Below are 20,689 nucleotides of genomic sequence, written 5' to 3' on the forward strand. Positions count from 1 at the left end.
ACAACTGGACCAACACAGAAAGATAAAACTTCTGCCTGCAGATTGGTGCTTACAGAAGGAGAATTAGACAAAGATATTACTATGAGAGCCCTCACCATTCATAAAAAAGTTTATTAGGTGACAAACATCCAAAAGCCAATTCTAGACAAACATTCAAGACCCCTTTCAAGCTCAGGTCATTTCTTGGCAGGAAGCAATAACCTGAGAAAACTGTGGTTTTGAACATCTGATGAACTACAAAATGCCAGGAAATGTTTCCTACATTAAAAGGCTACAAAGGAAGGCAAGAATTAGAGGAATGCAAAGCAGAAATGCAGAACACCCTGAGCATCCAGTTAGTTCAGCCACCTATGATTCTCAGGGATCAAAGTGCCCCTTGATGACAGGAATTAACACATTCCAGCATAAACATCACCCTGATTTAAATTAACCTGTGTTCTATTTCAAAATAAAGAGCAGACATTTTGAAAGAGCAGGAGAGTCATCCCCCTTTTTCCTATTTCAAACTATTCTTCTTCCATTTCTATGCCAAGTCTTTTTTTAACCCCATCTTCTTCACCTGTCTCCTCTAGTTTCTTTTCCCCCAGTTGCTTGCCTGTCATTCATTCACCCAGAACGGTGCACCCAGTACTGATGTGATGCCCACTCTTACATTATTCATTCTGAATGGTCATCAAGTATGAATAAAGACCCTACAAGAAAAGAAAAACAAGCTTGTGGCCTACCAAGACTAAGCAAAGTGCAGGCACAACTCAGCTCCTGTTTATCAGCTTTTCAGGGCATCTTATTCCTAAACAGTATCAAAAGCAATAACAGCAATGCAGGAGAAGGTGGTGAATGAGTAGAGGGACCAGAGGAAGAACCACCATCTATGGGATCAGGAAGGTGAAGAGGAATGGTCAGGCTAGAGGCCTAAACAGTAATGCAAAAAAGCCACTGACTATTGGAGTGACAGCAGGAAAGCCCTACAGGCTGCAGGGCAGGACAGACAAACAGGATGCTGTAAGTCTGACCCTCGTCATCAAAACAAATAAATAAGAGCAAGGCCTTACAGTCACTCCAGCAAGGCATACTGAGCCAGGAATACACTATAGTTAAGTTGTCCAAACATTCTATCTCCCAAAAAAATCCTCATTCTTTGCTCCACCCTAAATCTAGACTTCTAGAAAATGCATTCCAACTTCTGTCACTCACCTGTTCTCAAGAGGCAGGCAGCTGACACTGCCTCAAAGGAAAACCATATCCTGTGAGCCTGAGCTGTCCACCAGAGCCAGGCTCAGGCTGTGCTTGAGCTGCTCTAGGGGCAGCCCGAGTTTGCAGCATTCAAGAGCCTCAGCTAGCAGGGAATGCAGCAGCTCCCTTCCTGCAGGGGCACGTGGCCATCACACCAGTGATCCCACTTGTCATCTGAGATACAATGAATTGTCGGATCTCAAAATCTCAGTCCTGAGGTGCTGAGCCACCGAGACCACCTTGGGGGGCTCGGGAGTCCTGGAATGTTCCAGAAGTGTCTGGTGGCTGGACTTTGATCCTACACAGGAGACGACAAGGATGAGGGCTTCACCGGGGTGGATGGTGAAGGATTGGTTAATTAGAGGGTGAGACACAGGGTTTAGGATTTCTGTACAGGGGGGTTTAGAGGAGTAAGATGGAGGAATTGGGGTGTGTCCTGTCCTTCTTCTTCTTCCTCTTCTCCTCCATCTTCTTTGGCCAGTGGCATTTTTGGATTGGTTATTACTGAGAGTGCACCGAGTTATAAGAATAAATGGTATTGGGGAAAAATGATAAATATTGTACACGTAACCATGGGTATAAAGATAGGTGACTGCCCGGAGGGCAGCACAGTGTGCTCATGGCTGGCTGCTGAGCAGAGCTCTGTCAGGCCGAAAGAAAATCTTTTAGATAAACAATTAATAAACATAAAAACCGAAAGAAGAACTGAAGCCTCTTCTCGTCCTTCGATACGCGGGCTGCCCCAAGGCCACCCCGGGCCTTTCCAGGCCCCTCAAACAGCCGAGATAAACCGGACAATGAATAGCTGGGATATTGAGTACGTTCAAGAGGAAAACAAAGACTCAGCTGAGAACAGGTAAGACAGACTCAAATTTAGCATCATCCTCCAGTATAACAATCAAGCTGGAGAAACTTGCTCTTTTACATTGCACTGTGAAGGTGGGTCAGCCTTCAAATGGGAGCCAAATAAACATACACAGCCTTCAATTAATTTATTTTTAACACCATTATTTAAAAATAGTTTTACTGAATTAATTTAAGTCAATGTTGCCAGCACAACTGCCAGGAAAGTAGATCATCATAACTATTAAAGCAGTTAAATGCAGCACATCAACAGCATTTGCACTGTTTATTTTTCAGTTAGTTCAGTAAGAAAATGTTCTACTCTGGTCCAGGGTTGAGATATTCTTAGTGGGAGTTTTTTTGTCATTTCTCTAAAATAACCTAGGACAAATGCATTGTGATTTCTAAGAAGTAATTTTTTTGTAAATTCTGTTAAGTACCATCACATTGTGGGAGGAGAACAACAGAATCTAAACATCCAAATCAGGTTTCCTGGAGAAACACCAGAGGATGAGTTTGCAGGACAGGGGACACATTAGGTAACACCACTATTCCTTTCTTTAGAACATTTAGAAAACGTTCTCCATTGGAATCAAACTCAGCTTTAAGCACTGAGAAGCCAGCAGTCATGGAAACCAGAAATATGAATGAATTGAAAAATTGTTAGTCATTTAAAAGAAACAACTTAATGAGCTGTTGAATTATAAGAGCACAATCTGTAGCTCAACAAACTCCTGTACTGCAAACTACCAAACTTTTTAAAAGAATCCAGCAGAAACAGCAGTTTCCATTTGTCTCTTCTTTGTCCCTGGGGATCTGCTGCAGGACAGAGAAAGAGAGAACCACCAGACATTACACCAGGCTAGATGGGCCCTGGATCTGATACATTTTGATTCTGCTCACAGCAATCCACATCAAAAAAAAATCATTTCACAAGGTACAAATACATTTCACACACACCAGAGTAAATAAAAACAAACAAGTAATTCTCTTAGTCAACTGCAATAGTGGCCTCCTTCCCTTTTTCAGCTACTGGTAAACCAAGGCTAAGGAACAATATGACTGCAGGTAATTGCCTTGATTTAGCTGCAGTGCTACAATACATCAGCAAAGAATTATTAGCTCCCACACTTGTGTTCAAACCACTAGATGGTGCTTCTAAAATGAAGCAATTCAATATGCAAAACTCTGAATAATGCATGATGATTTATAAGTTGCCTTCCTCAGGATTGTTATCAATAACACTGATTAATGTAGTTAAATAGCTGCAGACTCTGATCAGAGAGGGGCAACAAGAATAATTACACAGATAAGTGAGATCAAAGAGCTGATCATTAAAACAGTGACTTTTCAAAAACCCAGTAACAGCTGTTTTCTCAAGTAAGAAAAACTCCTCAATCTTCTGTCTTGAAAGTCATTAGCTGCTAATATAAATATTACACTAAATAATAAATTTTGTTCACAGACTACTGTGCCCAAAGGTTTTGAATACTGTATGGCACCAGTCAAATGAAAGTAAGTTATAAATAGCTTTTACCTGTTCTTTCACTGCTCATTTAAAGACATTTTTCCCAAGAATAAACTTGCTCTAATTCTCTTCTCTGAACAGCAAACCTGTCACTTTCAAGATTTGGAAATCATAGCTAAAATAAGATGCTAGCTGCTTTCCATCTGTCACTGGGAAATCATCCTTCCTTTTTTATTCACTCCCCCAAACTAGTATCAATAGTTGCTTGGCAATTAAAGCAGCTTTGTCCTTTTTCATTTCTGACCATTTCCATCCATTTAAATGCTGCTCAAAATAATTCTCTCTCCTGCTGCATCTCATTCTACTGACCCAATTTTAAAAATGCTTTTCGCATTTTGTTAAGCACAGTTAACTGTGTACTTTTTTACTACCTTCCATTCTTCTAATGAACTTCATATTTAAAATCCCTTTTGCTACTTACAATCTTTTCCTACAAAAAATCCTGCAAACATGTTTCTTTTCATACCATTAAAGAAAACAAATCAGCTATTTCCTATTGTACTTCCCATCTTTTACTTTTTGGAGTCAGCTCTGCCACTAAGTAACCCTCACAAGGCTGCTGAGGAAGATGATTCCTTGTGAAGTTTTTGATGTTCAACATTCACCTATGATTTCTAGGACTTCTTTTCTTTTTTTTTTTTTTTTTTTTTGAGCACTTCTCCTTGTGCAAAGTAATACAGAATCTCCTAGAGGTTATTTGGCTATTTTTGAGTTTTGCCACTGGCTCTCACTTCTCTACTTAAAGTGATTGCTCTAGATTCACTAGGCATACTCTCTTCATCTTGCTTGCTTATTCCAAGATACCCTTTTACTATCTTTTAAGCCTTTTTTTAATTAGCATACCTATCTGCTGTTCCAAGTCCTTTAACAACTATTAGTAGCAACAATTATTACTAGCTATGGCTCATTTTCATAGAAATATAGCTAAGAAAAAGGCACTCCATGCAGACATAAAAACAAGCCTCCTCCAAGTACCTGCCATTCCACTTATCCCTAAATGCTATTTCTGCTCACAGAGCACCACTGCAGACACACATTAACAGGCAGCAAGAACCTCTTGAAGATGTATCTGCTAATCCAGCTGCAGAAAGCAATTATCAGATTGTAACGAACAGTATTTCAGAACAAACACATGGGAAGAAAGCAACTCCAGTTCTCAGCATCTCAAGCACTGCAGGGGGAGAAGATGCTCAGCCTCTGAAGGGTGAGGAGGAGCTGTGCTGAGCACCCACTTGTCAGCAAGTGCTCACTCCCAGCTACAAGCTGGGGCCATTTCCTGAACCCTCCTTCACAGCCCCATGGGAGTCAGAGCCTCTGATTTACAGCAGCACTGAGGGCACAGCTGCACTTTGGTCAGTCTTAGAGGAGGGGGTGTCAAAAACCACACCTACAAAACCTCCAGACTTGGTGCATGTTTTGTGAGCATCCTTTAACTGGAGCCAGGCATTCTCAAAGCAGTAGCTTTACTACCAGCAACTACAGATTTGGACTCACTTACAGGAACATAAGAAATTCTTTACTTAATTTCTTGAAGTTCACATTTACTGTGTGAAAGAAACTAGGAGCAAAAAAAACCTCAGACATATAAACACCAAACAAGCAATATTTTTAAAATAAAAATATGAAAAATAAGCAGACACTGAAGATGCTTCAGTCTGTTATGTTAAACAGATTAAAAAACATTCAAGTTGTGGTTAGAGACAGACTTTTATTCTCCCCATCATACACAAAACAGCTCTTTCAAAATATCAATAAACATGAGCTCAATTCAAAGCAGGTACCCCTGTGAGCTAGTTACCCACGCATTTTTCAAGCTAGTCTCCAGATTCAAGCAGCAGCATTCACAGAAATTGTTCTGAATTCTTTGGACATCAAATGCATTTCAAAGCTCTGCAAGGCCAGCCCAGTTCTGTATTTTGGCTGGAGGCTCAGATCTGCTGGGAGCAGGTTCTGGCCGGACACCTGTGGAATGCTCCAGCAGGTACAAGATAAGAAATTCCCTGAAGCAGCAGGGAACATTTCTACTGTATCTGTGCACACAGACAAATATCTTGATTTAGACAGGATCATTCTTTTGTCTCAGAAGGTGGTGGTGACTGGGAAGCCTGCAGCGTCCTGAGGAGGTCAAACATAGAGTAACTATTGTTCCACCATGTGCTGCAATTCAAGAACACTACTGCTTCAAATCACCCCTCAGCAAAAGCTTCAGAGGCAAACATCATCCTCCCTCCAAACACTTAAAAAGGCATTGAATCCACAGTCCCCAAAAGCAAAACACATATTACAGACAACACTTTAAAAATTAAACAACAATCAATGTGGCACAGGAGGCTGGAAACAAAATCTTGTCTCTGCTCTGTCTCCAACACATCAGTGAAAAGTCTGCCTCCCAGCAGCTCTACAGATCACGTCACCGCTATTTATTCCATCCTCTGCTCACCTCCACCACTGGCACTTATCTGCTTTGTTAGAATGTGGCAGATCAGCATAGCTGAGGAACAGAGCTGGGCAGGAAGCACTGACTGAACACGGATCCAGGGAAGTCGTGCTGCTCTCGTGACATGCTCCCAACATTAGTCAAGACTTTCCACTTCCTACACCCACATTTTCTCTGCCGTTCTTGGTATGTTCAAACAGAGGCAGCAGTTACCAAGTAAATATCCTTGCCTGAATGCAGGTCCTGCATCTTGCAGTAATGATTAGCCCAAGACTTTTGTGAATCCACCTTGTTATGCACTCTGCTCTATTCCATTTCCTTGTCTTCACCATTTAAAAAGATTAAGCTGAATTAATTTACATATTTTGGGGCTGTGTTGTTTCAGGGATGAATTATGAAATAGTTCCCCTAGGATTAAGCTAAACCACATATTCAGGTTTCTGAGCAGGCTGTACTAAGAATTTGCTACACTCTGATGCCATCCCACCCCTCACCTTCAGAAATAACCTCTCTGAAAAGCCATCAAAGCTCTGGGCCAAACATCCAGTAGTGCCAAAACCTACTGCCATGGAGAAGTCCTATTATATGGCTGTAGGATCTGGAATACTTTAGAAGTATTCCCCATTACTGGGAGTAGCAAAACCTACCTGATAAAATGCACCTGGAGCCCATAGTGCCTAACAGAGGGTTACAAGCAACATAAATCCTGAGACCTGAGAGCCTCAACCAGAATAAGTATTCAGCAAAGTCCTCTTCAAAACGCCTTACATTCAAAACAGACCCTGGAACCCACTGATCTTTTGGGTAGGAATCCTTGCAAATTCCTTTAAGCAGAAAAGCAAGCAATAAACCAGGAAAGGTACAGTCTCTACATGTGAAATCCTCTGTCTCACCCTCTATAAAAGAAATGCTATTCAAACCTCTGTGTATTTAATGACATGATCCACACCCACTCAACAGCACACCAGGAAAAATGACTTTTTCTGAAGCGCTTACAATTCACCAGCAACCCATTCTGAATGCCAGAACAAAAATGATGTTGCAAGCTACTGAAACTAAGAAAAACTGTTGGCAAAGGTACAAATACACAACAAAAAGCAGTGGTGCTGGTTCCAAACCAACAGCAATAGGTGCTGCTGTTTTATGAGGCCCAGCGTCACGCAACAGGCTTGAAAAGTTCCTTCAACCCAGAGAAGTCCCACAGAACTTTAAGTGTACACTGTTTGATATAGACCCTAAATGCCAAACACATACCTTACAACAAAGGGATAGTATATTAAAAAACAAGTTTTATCACAAAAATATAAAATCTCCATTACAAAGAAAAACAATTTGAAGTTGAATGAGTTTTGTTTTAAAAAAAACAGTGAAAAGGCCATATTCACAAAGATTTCCTCTGCATTTAAGATTAACAGCATTTCTTTTGGTTCATTAACTATTCTTCCCCTAGTCTTTCCACCGTATAAAAGATATAAAAATAAGAAAATCCAACGAAAGTTATCTGTAATTCATTACTGTATTTTTGGTTACCTAATTTCTATATTATTTCCCTTGCAGTTATTAGCAGTATTATCTGACAATTATGTGCTCTTCAGTGGTACTCAAGAGTTAGGACTACATGCAATATCCATAAAGCCAGCATAATATGAACTTTTGTTTTGCAGTATCACCTCTGCCTTTTTTTTTACCCCCCACTGCAACACACCGGCTATAATTCAGCCAAGAGAACCGAGTACATGGAAGGTTTACAAACGGAGACCCAACACTGACAGTAAAGCATAGGGAAAAAACGATTGATAGTGACCAAGAGGAGCCAAAATTAAATCAAACACTTCAGAAAGTGCATAACGATACTGACTGCTGTAATGCCTGGCCAAGAAAAAGATGCTATAGAGGTTCAAAACCAGTAATGTCCTTGATTTACGAGCCGAACATCACATGCCAAACAAGATCACCCTCCAGACAGTTGTTACTTAACTCGAGCCAGAAGATGATAATTTCATCGCAAAGCAAACTGCGATTCTTGGATTCCTTCCAAGAATTTCAAAGCGAGAAGGGCACAAAACACTCACCTACAGAGCACCTTCCAATAAGCCTCCTAACTTGCCAAGTTTCCAGGTGCACACACACACAGCGCTAATGGCACTACAGGAGCGCCCGATCATCTCCGGGCTCGGGGCTGAGCGCAGCCCGCAGCGCAGCCGGGAGCGCCGCCCGGGCACGGCCGCCAGCCCCGCAGCCCCTCGGCGGTGCCGGGCAGAGCCCCGAGCCCGCCCCGGGCGGGAGCAGCCCCGCGGCCGCCGCTCTGCTTTGTCATCCCCGCCGCAGCGGGCGCCGCGCTCCGGCCGCGGCCGCCGGGACCCGCCGAGTGCCCGCGGGCTCCGCTCGCCCCTCACGGCGCCTCCCGCCGCGGAGCGCCCCGCGGCTGCACGCCCGGCTCTGCCGCCAACCGCGTCCCGACTTCAGCCGCGGGGTGACGGTGCCCCCGGGCAGCGGCGGCTCCTCGCAACTTGCCTTGGGTTTGTACAGCCACTTTCGGAACCTGTTCATCATCACCGCGGCCGCTGACACCCCTCTGCCGCCGCCACGGGAGCTGCCGGCTCCGCAGCCGCGCCGCTCACAGGAGTGAAGAGAGCCGTGCCCCTCGCTGGGAGCCTCCGCCGGGTCGCGTTCTCCTCCTGCGCCGCCGCCTGGTCCCGCGGAGCGGCCGCCGGGCGCTCCCGTCAGCGCAGGGACCGTCCGGCGGCTCCGCGCGCTCCGCGCCGCCCCGACCGCCCCCAAAACATTGCGCGGCCGGCGGCAGCGCCGCCCCACCGCGCATGCGCGATACCGCCCCCGCACCCTCCCCTCCCCACCCAATCGGGAGGCGGACCGGGGTGGGCCAGAGCAATCGCCCCGCCCACCCGGCTGCTCATTTGCGTAACACACGAAGGGGGCGGGGAGACTGCGTGCCGCGTAGGCCACGCCCTGGCGAACGCCTTGTTGCAGTGGCTGCCGGGAGTTGTAGTTTTCTGCGGGCCGAGCTGAGCGCGTCCGGTCGGGAATCGCAGGCTCTACCTGCTCCCGCCAGCGCTGTCCGTGACCCGGAAACCGGCGCGTCACCGACCGCTGGCTGCCCGTGAGCGGAAACACCCGGGGGGGGGGCGCGGCACTAGCTCCTTGGCAACGGCAGCAAACAACCGCCGCCATCTTGTTTCCCCGCTCCTGAAGTTCCGGGTCCCCGATCGCGCCGTTTGGAAACACTGAGGCGGGCTCGCAGCAGGACTACAGCTCCCAGCAGCCCTCGCGCTCCTTGGCAACGGGGCGCGCGGTGTTCCTGCGCCTGGAGGGACACGGACGGCACGGGCCCGGCGGGAGCGCTGGGAACGGGATGGGGAGCGCCGGGAACAGCCGGGAGCGGCAGCAGCAGCGGCGGGGACAGCCGGGAGCGGCAGCGGCGGTGCAAGGCAGATGTGGCCGTACGTGACACCTCCGGAAAGAGCCGGGTGCAATCCCCGATGCGTTCAAGTGGCGGGTGCCACGGGCAGGCTCGTGGCTCCTTCGTCCCTTTATTTTCACACAATCATGGAATCACAGAAGGGTTTGGGTAGGAAGGAACCCTGAAGTTCACTCGTCCCCAACGCCCCGGCCATGGGCAGGGACACTTCCACCGTCCCAGATCGCTCCAAGCCCCATCCAGCCTGGCCTTGAGCACTGCCAGGGATGGGGCAGCCACAGCTTCTCTGGGCAGCCTGTGCCAGGGCCTCACCACCCTCAAGGGAAGAATTCCTCCTCAATATCTAATCTAAACCTGCTCTCTTTTAGTGTTCATATTCATTAGGGGTTTATAAGTACAACAGAACATATCAAGGGGGGTGTGTTACACTGTGGACAAGGTTGCTGGGCTTTGCTCCCTGAAATTTTGCCAGCCTTGGTGTCCATTTGCTAACCCACCCCATAAACATAACACAACTTATTTGCAGAAGGTTTTATACAATAAGTATTTAATTGTAGAGTTCTACAAGATAAGAGATAAAAAACACCGTGTCATGTTAAGGAAAACACTTGCAGTAGGTATGCAAAACATTGAAATATATGAAAATTAAAATTAAGATCCTCAAAGTGAACATTTTCCATCTGATCTGTCTGAATTTTGCAGGGAGGCTTAGTTCAGCTCTTTTTAAGAAGGACAGCTTCCATTAGAGGAAATGCAATCTCAGTCTTTCTAGGCTGGGAATGTGGGAGCAGATGTAAAACCTGAAAGAACCTTTCAGGTCACTGAAACCAATTCCTACAATTGTGGCCACTCTTATCCTGTGTAATTGCTTTCAAAATATCTCCAATCTCCACTGTAAAATAAGGTTAAATCAGGTTCTCACCTCCTATAATTGAAATCTACAGCTGATAATGGAAGAAAAATGCTGCCATTTTATACACAGTATAAATTTATATCATTTTTATACATAAGAATTGGAGTCGTTTTCTAAATGATTGTGTGAAAATAAGGGTGCATATCATACCAAAAGCATTTTATTCCTGATGTGTATATTTTAAAACATTGACAATAATAATAGCAGCTTCTTTAATTAGAAGTGGGGTCCTTTCTATTAAGAACCCCTGTATGTTCAGAGATCTGAAGGCTCTACTACACATCTTAGTTCTCACTTTCCAGTTTTGGGGTTTAATGATTGTTATTTGGGGGGAGGCGTGGATATCAGAGCATGAGAGCTCAGATTTCTTACTGGTATGCTAGAAGAAAAAGCATTTGTTACTGGCAGAGCTGTTGGAGCCTGAATTATGATTCAGTCTGAAGTACAGACATATTTCTCCCTTGCTTATCCAAAATCCCTTGTGAGTGTAAGAGCCTTGGCAGATTCTTACCTGAGAAACAAATGATTCTCAGAGGAGTGGAGTAAGTGATTCCCTTGCACAGTGGTGCCTCTTTCTGTATTTGCCATCCCTGGTCATGATCCAACCCTGTTTTGCTGGACTTTTTTTTTTATTTGGATATTTTGTCTGGATCATAGCAGGCACCTAAATGGCTATATTGAACATAATCACAGACAAACTATTTTTTTCAGTTCTTTGAGATTAGTAATGAAAAGTGCTATTTAGGCAATTACTGAGTAAGATGGTGCTGAAAGGCAGAGTACAATACCACTGTGTCTGGAAATATTATCCTAATATTTAAAAGCAATAAATTAATTCTGTTTACCACAGTGGGAATGAATCATCTGGATCAGGCATTCTTTTCTGACATCAAAATATGACAAGATATATAGAATACAAGAATTATTTTCAAAATTACATTTTTATTTTCACTGTAGAAAGTTACTTTTGTGCTCATTTTTTCCCATTGCTAAACCAGCCTAATGACTTTCAGGCCTTGATAATTGCTGTCATTGGACCTTCATACACAACAACATGTGTGTGTAGGAACAAATGCATTATAGCTCTTGTCATCTGAACATTAAAATCGAGGTAACAAGTCCTACACATTCTCAGACATATGGGTAAGGCTTCATTTGAGTTAGACAAAATCCAGTTATTTCACAAGGAAAGCATCAAGCATAAATACTGAACTGCTGTGCCTTCAGAATGCTTGGCAGTGGCCCAGACCACTGAAATGCTGTGATCATGGCCCAGCCTGCTGACCAACAGTCATTGCTTCCTTAGAATTCCTCTCTGTTCCTGTTCTTTTGTTTCTTTTGAAAAACAGGCTGTTTACAGCAACATGTGATGAAATTTAAGACTAAAATTTTGCTTTCTGATACATCTCAGTGGGAAGAGCGGTGTGTTAAGTAGGACCTGTATGCACACAGGCAAAATCCATGCTTTTTTCTATATTATCTTTAATTCTATTTTGTGAAATAACCTGGTGCAGTAACATGTATCCTTAAGATATTTTGAGATAGTTACAATATGTAATTTTGTCTTCTATTTTCTCACTGTTTGTACTGTATTTTCATTTCTCCTGTCAGCTGTTCTGAGTAACTGTGGTTTTGAAAGCTTGACCTAAATGTTCTCTTCTACATTACTGCAGTGTAACTTGTGTATGAGCCTGTCACCATGCATTATGCCACAACTGAAGGAGGCACAAAAAAATAATGATTTTCTGTATTTTATAGGATTCTCCATGGTGAAGATGGTCAGCCAGAGAGAACTTATTGCACTCATAGTGCAACAGCTTAACAAGTTTAACCCTGAAAATCAGAGCTTGGAGGATTTCCTGAATGAATCAGCTGTGATGCAGGTATATTAAGTTTTGGTTGATCTTACACAGTTTACTTTGTTACTGTGTGATTTTAAATGCAAAGGTATCTGTTTTCTAACATGTTGTTGTAACTTTTATTGATTCCCCTACAGTGACATTTTTTGTTCATGAGTAAAGTCCAAATTTCTTATGGTTATCACCAGAAAACAAGGCAGTAAAGATCGGAGGGGTTGAAAAACTGCTTGGATAGCAACAAGAGGAAGGAGAAAAAAAAACCAACAACCTTCTAAAATTGATGAGATAGTCATAGGGAAGACTTCTGTTCCACTTCTGACAAAGCTGTTTTGAGGATTCTTGTTCTTTTCTTCCTTCAAAGCAGAAGTTTCTGACAGCACCACCCATTTGTACGTACAAATGCAGTTCAGAAGCTGAGTCACAGGATCAGGTATTCTTGCTTTGAGGACATAAGTGCCCACCAGAACAGTGTGATAGAAGGACAGTGACAATAAATCAGCCAGCAGATTCTAATTTAATACTGCAAGTAACCAGAGCATGATTTTCCCATTTGTGTCTGTTCTGGCTGAAGCAGTTTCCATCCCTTCCTGACCACAGTGTGTCACCTCTTTGTCCTCAATGTCACCCTGACTTGTGCTGAGGCAGCTGGTGGAGTCAATCAGCTTTAGCAAACCACCAAGGGAAGCCAGTAATGTTGTTTAGACTGCTGTTGTGTGTGTGTGCCATTGTTATCAAATGGCATTGTTGGAGCCCTGATTCCACACTGCCATGTGGCTCCAGTGCTCATTTCCCCTTCTGACAATAAGGGATAAACCACTGCTGTTCCAGTCTGACAGTCTTTTGCATTGATTTTGCATAAATACAATGACTAAAAGAATATAAAACCGTGGAGGTGTGATAAGAAAGCTGGGGCTGAGCAGTGGCTTCACACTCATTCCTTGGGTGCTTGCCTTCTCCAGCAGTTGCCACTCAGGCCCCTTCTTTCCTGCCCTCCTGCCTTGTAGTCCTGGCATAACTCTTTGTGATTCATATTCTGAATTACATCAGGGAACTGATCCAGTTTCAAAATAATCATTTTTCACTGGGCAGAGAGCAAGTAAATCCAGTTACCACTGCTGCCAAAATAAATGCTTATAAAAATGAATCTTAAGATCATTGTTCTTCTCAGCCCAGGAAAACTAGTAAAAAGACAAAACTCCAGTAACTTCATTAGAGAAATATGAATCTAAAGTTTCATAATAAACCCTTTCCAAAGGGGAAGGACAAGGAGGATAGCTGAGGCCAGAGGTAAGGCCAAAATCTTTTTCTGGGCTAGTTTTTGGTCACCTACTACACAGGATTTAACAAAGAAAGTAAAAAGACCTGTGTTTATATAAAATTCAGCTTTGTTCCAGTAGCAAATGGGTGATTAAAATTCATCATTAAAAACTTACTTCTTTCTTTTCTGTTTCATAAGAGGCATATGATCCTAAAAATATTGTAGGATTTTTTGTACACATGATTTCCAGGCTTGGTAACTTACCAATTAGCCAATATTAACTAACCCATGCAGAAACTTCCTTCAGTTTGTATCCTGATCAACAGCCTGGCTCTAAACCACAGACTAGATTCAAAACTGTTTGTCTCATGCCAGCAGCATAACAAATAGCAAAGCTCAGGTTATCTACTGACCAAAAAAATCAGGAGAGTCAGATTCCAAGAGATCAGATCTAAGTAATTACAAGACACAGCTCCATACTTATTTATTTGCTGACCTAGGTGTGCAGAATATCACACTCGACTCCTCTACAAGTCTTCTGTTCTTCTAAATACTTTTAATAGTTTTCCAGCCCCTCAGAGTGCATTCAGATGTTAACACTGTAGGTTTCATTCATGGTGTATATCTTTACTGTATTTGGATAGCTTAGAGTCTTTATGTCTTCTAATGTGATATCTCAGGTGTCTTGTTTAGTTCTTTGATAACTTGTTGATGGTCTCCATAACATATCCTCCTTAGCCTATTGTTCACCTGTCTGGGGATGTTCCTGGTGAAACCAACAATTTTGGGCTAGATTATTTCTCTCAAAAGAAAAACACAGTACACCCAAGTCATTCCAGAACAGGTTCAAGGGAGTTCAGCACCCCACTGGCAGGGGCTGCAGGAGCCAGTCTTGTCAAGTGCCAGATGCTCAAAATGAGAACCTCTGACAGCCACACATTGTCACCTGAACTGCCAGGAGCCAAGGATACTTTGCAGAGCAAAACCTCTGTCAGAATAAAGTAGATTTTAAGAGCAATATAAGTATATGTAGGAACTGATTGAAATTAAACAAAATTACTCCTTTGGAAATCTAATAAAGGAAATGAAGAGATGGGCATCCTTGGCTGATCAGAAATGGGGAAGACAGCAGTAAAGAGTAAGAAATGAAATGCAGAATGGAACTGAGTTGTGAAGCATCTTGACAGGCAGCTTTAGTTATATGTGCTAGAATCAACTGTGAGATGGTAGGTGGAGTAAGTGGGTCAAATCAATGGACTGGCAGGATGAACTTAACAGTAGCATTCCAGATGGTTGGTTTACTGAGATGGGGTTGGTTAAACCCACAACAGAGACACTTATTTCAATAAAATAGAAAATTCTGAGACACTAACTTAGATTTTTAGCTAGGAAGTGATAGGAAAATACTATTTGAAATATACTGTTCAAAAAGAATGAAGAAGATGTGCACATGAACTGGTGATGATATCCTGGGGAGTAATCTGCATGAAAAATGACCTCTGGAGTTATGGGTTTGACTGACAGGCAGGGTGGCAATAGCACCAATAACTGAGGAAAGAAGTAGCATAAGAGTGCTGAAGCTTTGTACTGTTGAAATTAAACTGACAACAATGAGAAGGAAATGGCACAGAGAAGAGGCAGCATCCTAGGCTGAAGTTTAGAGTTCTTATTTGTGTACAAGATAAATGGGAATATGTTGTGAAAGGAAGTTGGATGCAGTGCTACAGGAGGGAGTCTGGAAGGCACAATCTGTCTTGATCCAAATATCCCTGTCAACCATTTACCAACAGCATGAGACCATTCTTGTGGGAATCCTTGCAAATTAAAGCCATAAAAATAGCTGGTGAACTGAGGCACAGGAAAACAAGTGAAAGTAGGCAAACAATTATATTTTAAAGTGAAGGACTTTACAATATGAATGTATAAAAAAAGAAAGAGGCAAGAAATAAATTGTGTTGAAGCCATCAGGTTGAAAATATGCTTTGCAAATGATAGTAAGAAGGAATTCATAGATTTCCATACTGTATCTTTCACTAAGCATGTAGTCAGTCATTGTTGAATATTCTGATCAAAATCCATTGGGTTTCTTTCGGTTTCACTCTGCTGCTCCAAAGGTGACAATAGTTCAGAGCACAGTCAATCTTCAGCAAGATTTAATTTTTAATTTCTAGATGCACCTTAGGTTATGTAAATAATTAAAACAAAAGTCAAAATACATGATTATGTGAAATAGTATATTTTGGTCTTCCATAAAAACTATGTAGAAATGTTTCTATTTTGACAGTGCACAATGGCACTTTACTGTAGAGGTTTGGAATACTCTGCTACCCAAATAGTGAGTGGATGGCAGAGAAGGATAAACTGAGTTCTGTTCTATGATCCATCATTTTTCTATCCCTGTCCTTTCTCTTGCCCTCAAGTTTACTTGCCCAGGTGTCTTTATTTAACCTGTCCCAGTTCCATCTCTTCAAGTGGTTGGTTCCAGTACTATTGTCCCTGTGCAGCAAGTCCTGCTTTCCTCTTTGCTATTGTTCTGCTCACCTCAAATTCTTGCCCATTCAGTTCCAATCCCTACTGTACCTCAATCAAGTGAGAAATCTCTGCCTCTCTCTTTCCAAACTGAAGCCCACAAGAGGCAGATGCCACAGAAGATAGGTGAGACAGGATCTCATCTCTCAGTTTGGGCTTCCACACTGACCCAGCGTGGCTTGTCCCAGCCTCACCCTGTATTGTAGTGAAAGCTCTGCTTGCCCTGGACTGGCCATGGTAAGGACACACAGAATCTTCAGGGGAGTTCACTGCTACAGTTTGAATTCACACAAAACACATGCAAATGGCTGGTTTTCACTTGGCAAAATTTTGTGCATGGATTTTCATCAGAAAACCAAAAGGCCAAAGTTTGCAAGGCACTGCTGATTCCTGTGTGCCACTTTGAAAATACATCCCCAGCTGCTTCCCTACATTTGGTTTGAAACTACTCAATATTTCCAAATAATTAGGTAAAAACTTTAAAAAATTACAACTTCCTGTCAAAAATCAGCTATGTGTATGAGGCCATGTAAGCTGCTCTCAACTTGTTCCTCTCGAATAACATGGGAGGTTACCCATTAACTTCAGCAGAAGCGGAATCAACCTCTTGATTATTATTATTAACTTCTTAATGCACCTTTATCATTTTATTCAAATGCCTGTTCCATCTGAGCATATTCTCTCAGTGTAGGAAATGAGGAATCCCTTTGGAAAACACTTGGCTGTACACTCTGCTCCTGAGTATATCCTAAAGTTAGCAACATTACACTCTACATACCTTGGTGTATGAGAAAAGCAGTTTATTTGTAGGAAATTATATCATTAGATTCTGCTCTCCAGAGGTTTTTTCCTACCTGTATGTGGGATTTAGCTTTACCCAGCCCTTTTACAGCAGCCATGGCTCACACCTAATCCCTGTGTGCTGCTTGAGAAAAGCACCCATCTTGCCCTGCATTTTTGTAATTGAGGTAGATCAAGAAGATACCACATCAAATAACCACTGTGATACATTTTTCACTCATTGCACTTTGCAGACACTCAGTGTTTCAATATACAAATAGGAAATCAGAAAATTAGTGCTAAAAAAAAAAAAGTAAGTGAGATTAAAGAAAGGTAAACTGTTACTGGGACAATAGTTCAGGTCTGTCTGAACCACTGCATGTATAAAGATAGAATGTTCTTTTAGTGTGAAGGAAATGCAATTACAAATTGCTGGGTGCCAGGGAGCTGTCAGTGTTTAAAACCAAGGTGTCAGGAGAGAACATGATCTCCACAAGGCCACTCAGGAAGCAAGAAAGACACATCCAAATCTCAATTCCTATCTTCCAACTCCCATTTCAGGCTTCTGTATAAAAGTGGAATTAGGGAAACTCACTGATTATCATCCTTTCGTTTTAGAGAAAAAGAGAAAACTATGAAAGGATTTTTAATTATTGAATAATGGGAGATTAATAACTAATTCCTCTATTTAGAATGTTACGATCAAAATCAGTCTAGAGGTGTTAAACTCCATATATTTTATTTCTGCTACATGTAAACTTTACACCATAAAAGGATTTTCTGTTTATTGCTCTCAGTGAGTGATCAGACTTTATGTTCTTCCAGGAACTTTGAGTTGTAATTTAGTTATTTACAGTCTTCATGTTTATTATACTGTAATTTACAATGTTTATTACAAAATATTGGACTTGTTTTTCATTGCAAATATTTTCAATAAAACCACAGATTCATTAGCAATGTGATGGATGATTCCTAATTGCAGCAAACAAACCTTCGCCTTCAATCCCAAAGAATCATTCCCTCAAACCTCCTAAAAACAAATAAGTCCTGTTAAATGCTTTTACTTCAATATTGTGACCTTGTTGCTATTAAAACAGAATTCAATTTGAATTATCCTGAATAACACATTAACTTAAAAAAAATTCCTAAGTCTGTCTAAGATCTTTAAATTATTATATATTCACATTCAAATTTACATCTGTTCCTGTTGTTCTTCATTTGAATGGCCAGATTACTTCTCCTTGTTTATCCTCCTAAATGCTTTTTAATGTTCCTTTTATCAGACTGATGCTGTCCAGATAATATTTTCATTCCTGTGTACTAAACCCCCTTCTTTTTATTAAGCATTCTTCACTTAAATCTATCAAAAATGATCCATGTCCAAAGGTGATCTTTCATCCAGTGCATGTTGTACACAAGCATATAATTCCATCACACCTTTTATAGGACTGGACTGCATCTGTTCGTTTTGAAAAAAGATTAAATTTTGTACCTAACTGAAGCATGCCAGGTATTGTTCTTCCTTGTGACTGTCAGAATCAAGCTTTGGCCATGATAACAAGAGACAGATTTTAACACAGGAGTTACCAGGCAATGTATGTGCCTTTCTCTATGCACATCACTTCATTTTCAGTGGGATTATCTGCTTCAATCAGAGCTGCAGGATCAGACCCATCACATTGACCTTCCTCCATACATCCCAGCTACAGAAGAGCTTATTTCTGTGAAACCAGAACTGCCACCCCAAATTCACTGTTCTGCTCCTTTATCCCTCATGCTGATAGCAAGACATGTTTATGTGCTTCCCATTTCACAAGAACATGGTGTGATTTGGCACAACTCTCCACAGTTCTCGTTTGTGCTGGTTCAGCTGTGTCTCACACATGCCCACTCAACTGATTTTACTCAATTGGGAGTAAAATCCTCAAATGTCAAAAGTCATAGGTTTAAATATGAAGATAATGTAATGCAAGAATGATAGATATGGTGCAATAAAAAATCCTCCTAAATTATATAAGTCTAATTTGTGTTTTTAGTTACTGACATAAATGCAGATTAGGATCTTTCTAAGGAAATGATGGAATTTGAGTTTTCTGCAGTGTTCTGGGATTTAATATTAAGTACAAGGGAAAATAAGGTTCCCTGTACCTCTTAATACAGCATTGGTCAGCATTGTCAGCTCTAGATGAAAAATACTAACTTGTGACTGCAACACAGATGGCGAATAGTAGAAGCAGGATATTTTCCTACTTAAATCCAAAGATCCCAGGGGTTTTTCCCACTGACTTCAGAGAGAAAGAATACTGGGTTCTGGTGACTGATTCAGACCCTGGTGACGTCAGTAGGAATATTTTCTTTCATTTTTACAGCTTTTTGATTAGACCCTTGGAGAGGACTAGCACTGATAACTGAAGCACTCTAAACTAATCAGGCTCTATCTGCAAAATGTGCACGTTCTTCCTAGAAGAAAAGTTCACTACATACTATTGCACAGTTCTCTCAGGAGGTGAAAGCTATTTTATCTTTTCATCAAATATTATCTTCTTTCTAAAATATTTGTTTCACCTAAATTATGTCCTTAGCCTGAGAAGTCTCAAACAGAGCATGGCTGATATTTTTTTCCTTTTTTCCCTCCAGAGAGAAGAGCTTTTCTTTCTCTCCTTTTCTGATTTCTCTGGCCCCTTCACACAGGTTCCACTGTAACCAGCCTTATTATGATACACCCATGGTAGAAAAGCTTCCCTTTTGCAGATATTTCTCCATTTAATTCATGCTATTTTTTGTACTAACCCATGCTGGAAGTTGTTTATGTTCAAAGCCCTTCTCTCCTTGAGGAAGCTTGACTGATTCCCAGCTACAGCTGTGTGCCAGAGAGCAGGAAAAACACATCCATGGAAGGTATTAGGGTCTTCCCAAAAGGGAGAAGTAAAACCAATCAGCACATAATAGACAAGAATCACATTTTCTTCCCAGCAACATTCAGGATAAATTCAGACAGAATTGGAGTTTTTTAACAACTTAAACACTTAGTAATCAGACAGAGCTGGATTTTAATGCCATAGAGAGAATACTGTCAGATATTTGTATCTGTTCAAAATCTGTTTTGTCTTCTGATATTTTTAATATTCAATGGACAGAAAATGATCACTGCATGTGTTACTTTCAAACTTTTAAATTATCTGGCCTTCTTTATGTTGAAGGGCTCAGACATACTTGCAAATTTAGCTAACTGCTAGTTGTTTCAGAAAAATATGTGATTAAAGTGTACTTAAAAAGGTAAAAAGTTGCTCTGATGGACAGAATAAATGCTCACAAATTAGTGTTTATTAATTCTTGTTGGCACCAATGACTTAGTGTGTTGCTTGGAGGAAATCTCTTACCTGCTCCATGCCATAGTTCCTGCATGTTGAAAATTATATTAGCCAAAAGCAATCTCATTAAATACAATTAATGCTAGTGAAGTGTTTTGAAAACCTCATACAAAAGGTGCTATAAATATGCAATCTGTCATACTGTACCATTTCAGGATCACTTGACCTTCTGTGAAATACATCTCACTGACATAAAGCTCAGCACAAAGCCCCACAGAAAAAATGCATTTAGGAATTAGTGCTAGAAATTACACCTACCCAACACATTACTTTCCCAAAGCCATTATTATTTCAGATATACAGATAAACTGTAAATGTCCTTGATGAAATTTGTAGAGGACACAATGCACTTTCTATTGAGTATTCTAACTGGTTTAAAGCAGTGGCTCAGGTTTCGATTCACTAGATTATCTGCAGGGCTTAACCAACACCTGGCTCACCTTTGGGATTTCCTATCCAAGTCATCCTCCTGCCCAGTCGTGTTTAGTTGAGTAGTGATGAG

The 20,689-nt window shown here is 41.6% G+C and overlaps 2 protein-coding genes across 5 annotated transcripts in view; one reads left to right on the plus strand and one right to left on the minus strand.

The window, feature by feature from the left end:
* ZFYVE28 (zinc finger FYVE-type containing 28) overlaps nt 1-20,689 on the minus strand; it is a 180,132-nt gene that overhangs the window by 148,066 nt on the left and 11,377 nt on the right. For 3 of the 4 annotated variants that reach the window (XM_064710206.1, XM_064710205.1, XM_064710204.1), the window contains exon 1: nt 8,556-8,839. The exons of the other annotated variant lie outside the window; for it this stretch is intronic. In XM_064710206.1, the coding sequence (XP_064566276.1) occupies nt 8,556-8,594 (39 nt within the window). In that variant the 5' untranslated portion in view covers nt 8,595-8,839. Of the gene's footprint in view, nt 1-8,555; nt 8,840-20,689 lie in introns of those variants that run through there. 4 annotated transcript variants of the gene reach the window in all.
* The window catches only part of CFAP99 (cilia and flagella associated protein 99), a 53,905-nt gene continuing 42,540 nt past the window's right edge, over nt 9,325-20,689 (plus strand). The window contains exons 1-2 of the mRNA XM_064710210.1: nt 9,325-9,499; nt 12,149-12,273. Coding sequence (XP_064566280.1) covers nt 9,412-9,499; nt 12,149-12,273 — 213 coding nt within the window. The 5' untranslated portion in view covers nt 9,325-9,411. The remainder of the gene's footprint in view (nt 9,500-12,148; nt 12,274-20,689) is intronic.

This window comes from Zonotrichia leucophrys, chromosome 4 (assembly GCF_028769735.1).
Source record: "Zonotrichia leucophrys gambelii isolate GWCS_2022_RI chromosome 4, RI_Zleu_2.0, whole genome shotgun sequence".
NCBI classification, from domain to species: Eukaryota; Metazoa; Chordata; class Aves; order Passeriformes; family Passerellidae; genus Zonotrichia; species Zonotrichia leucophrys.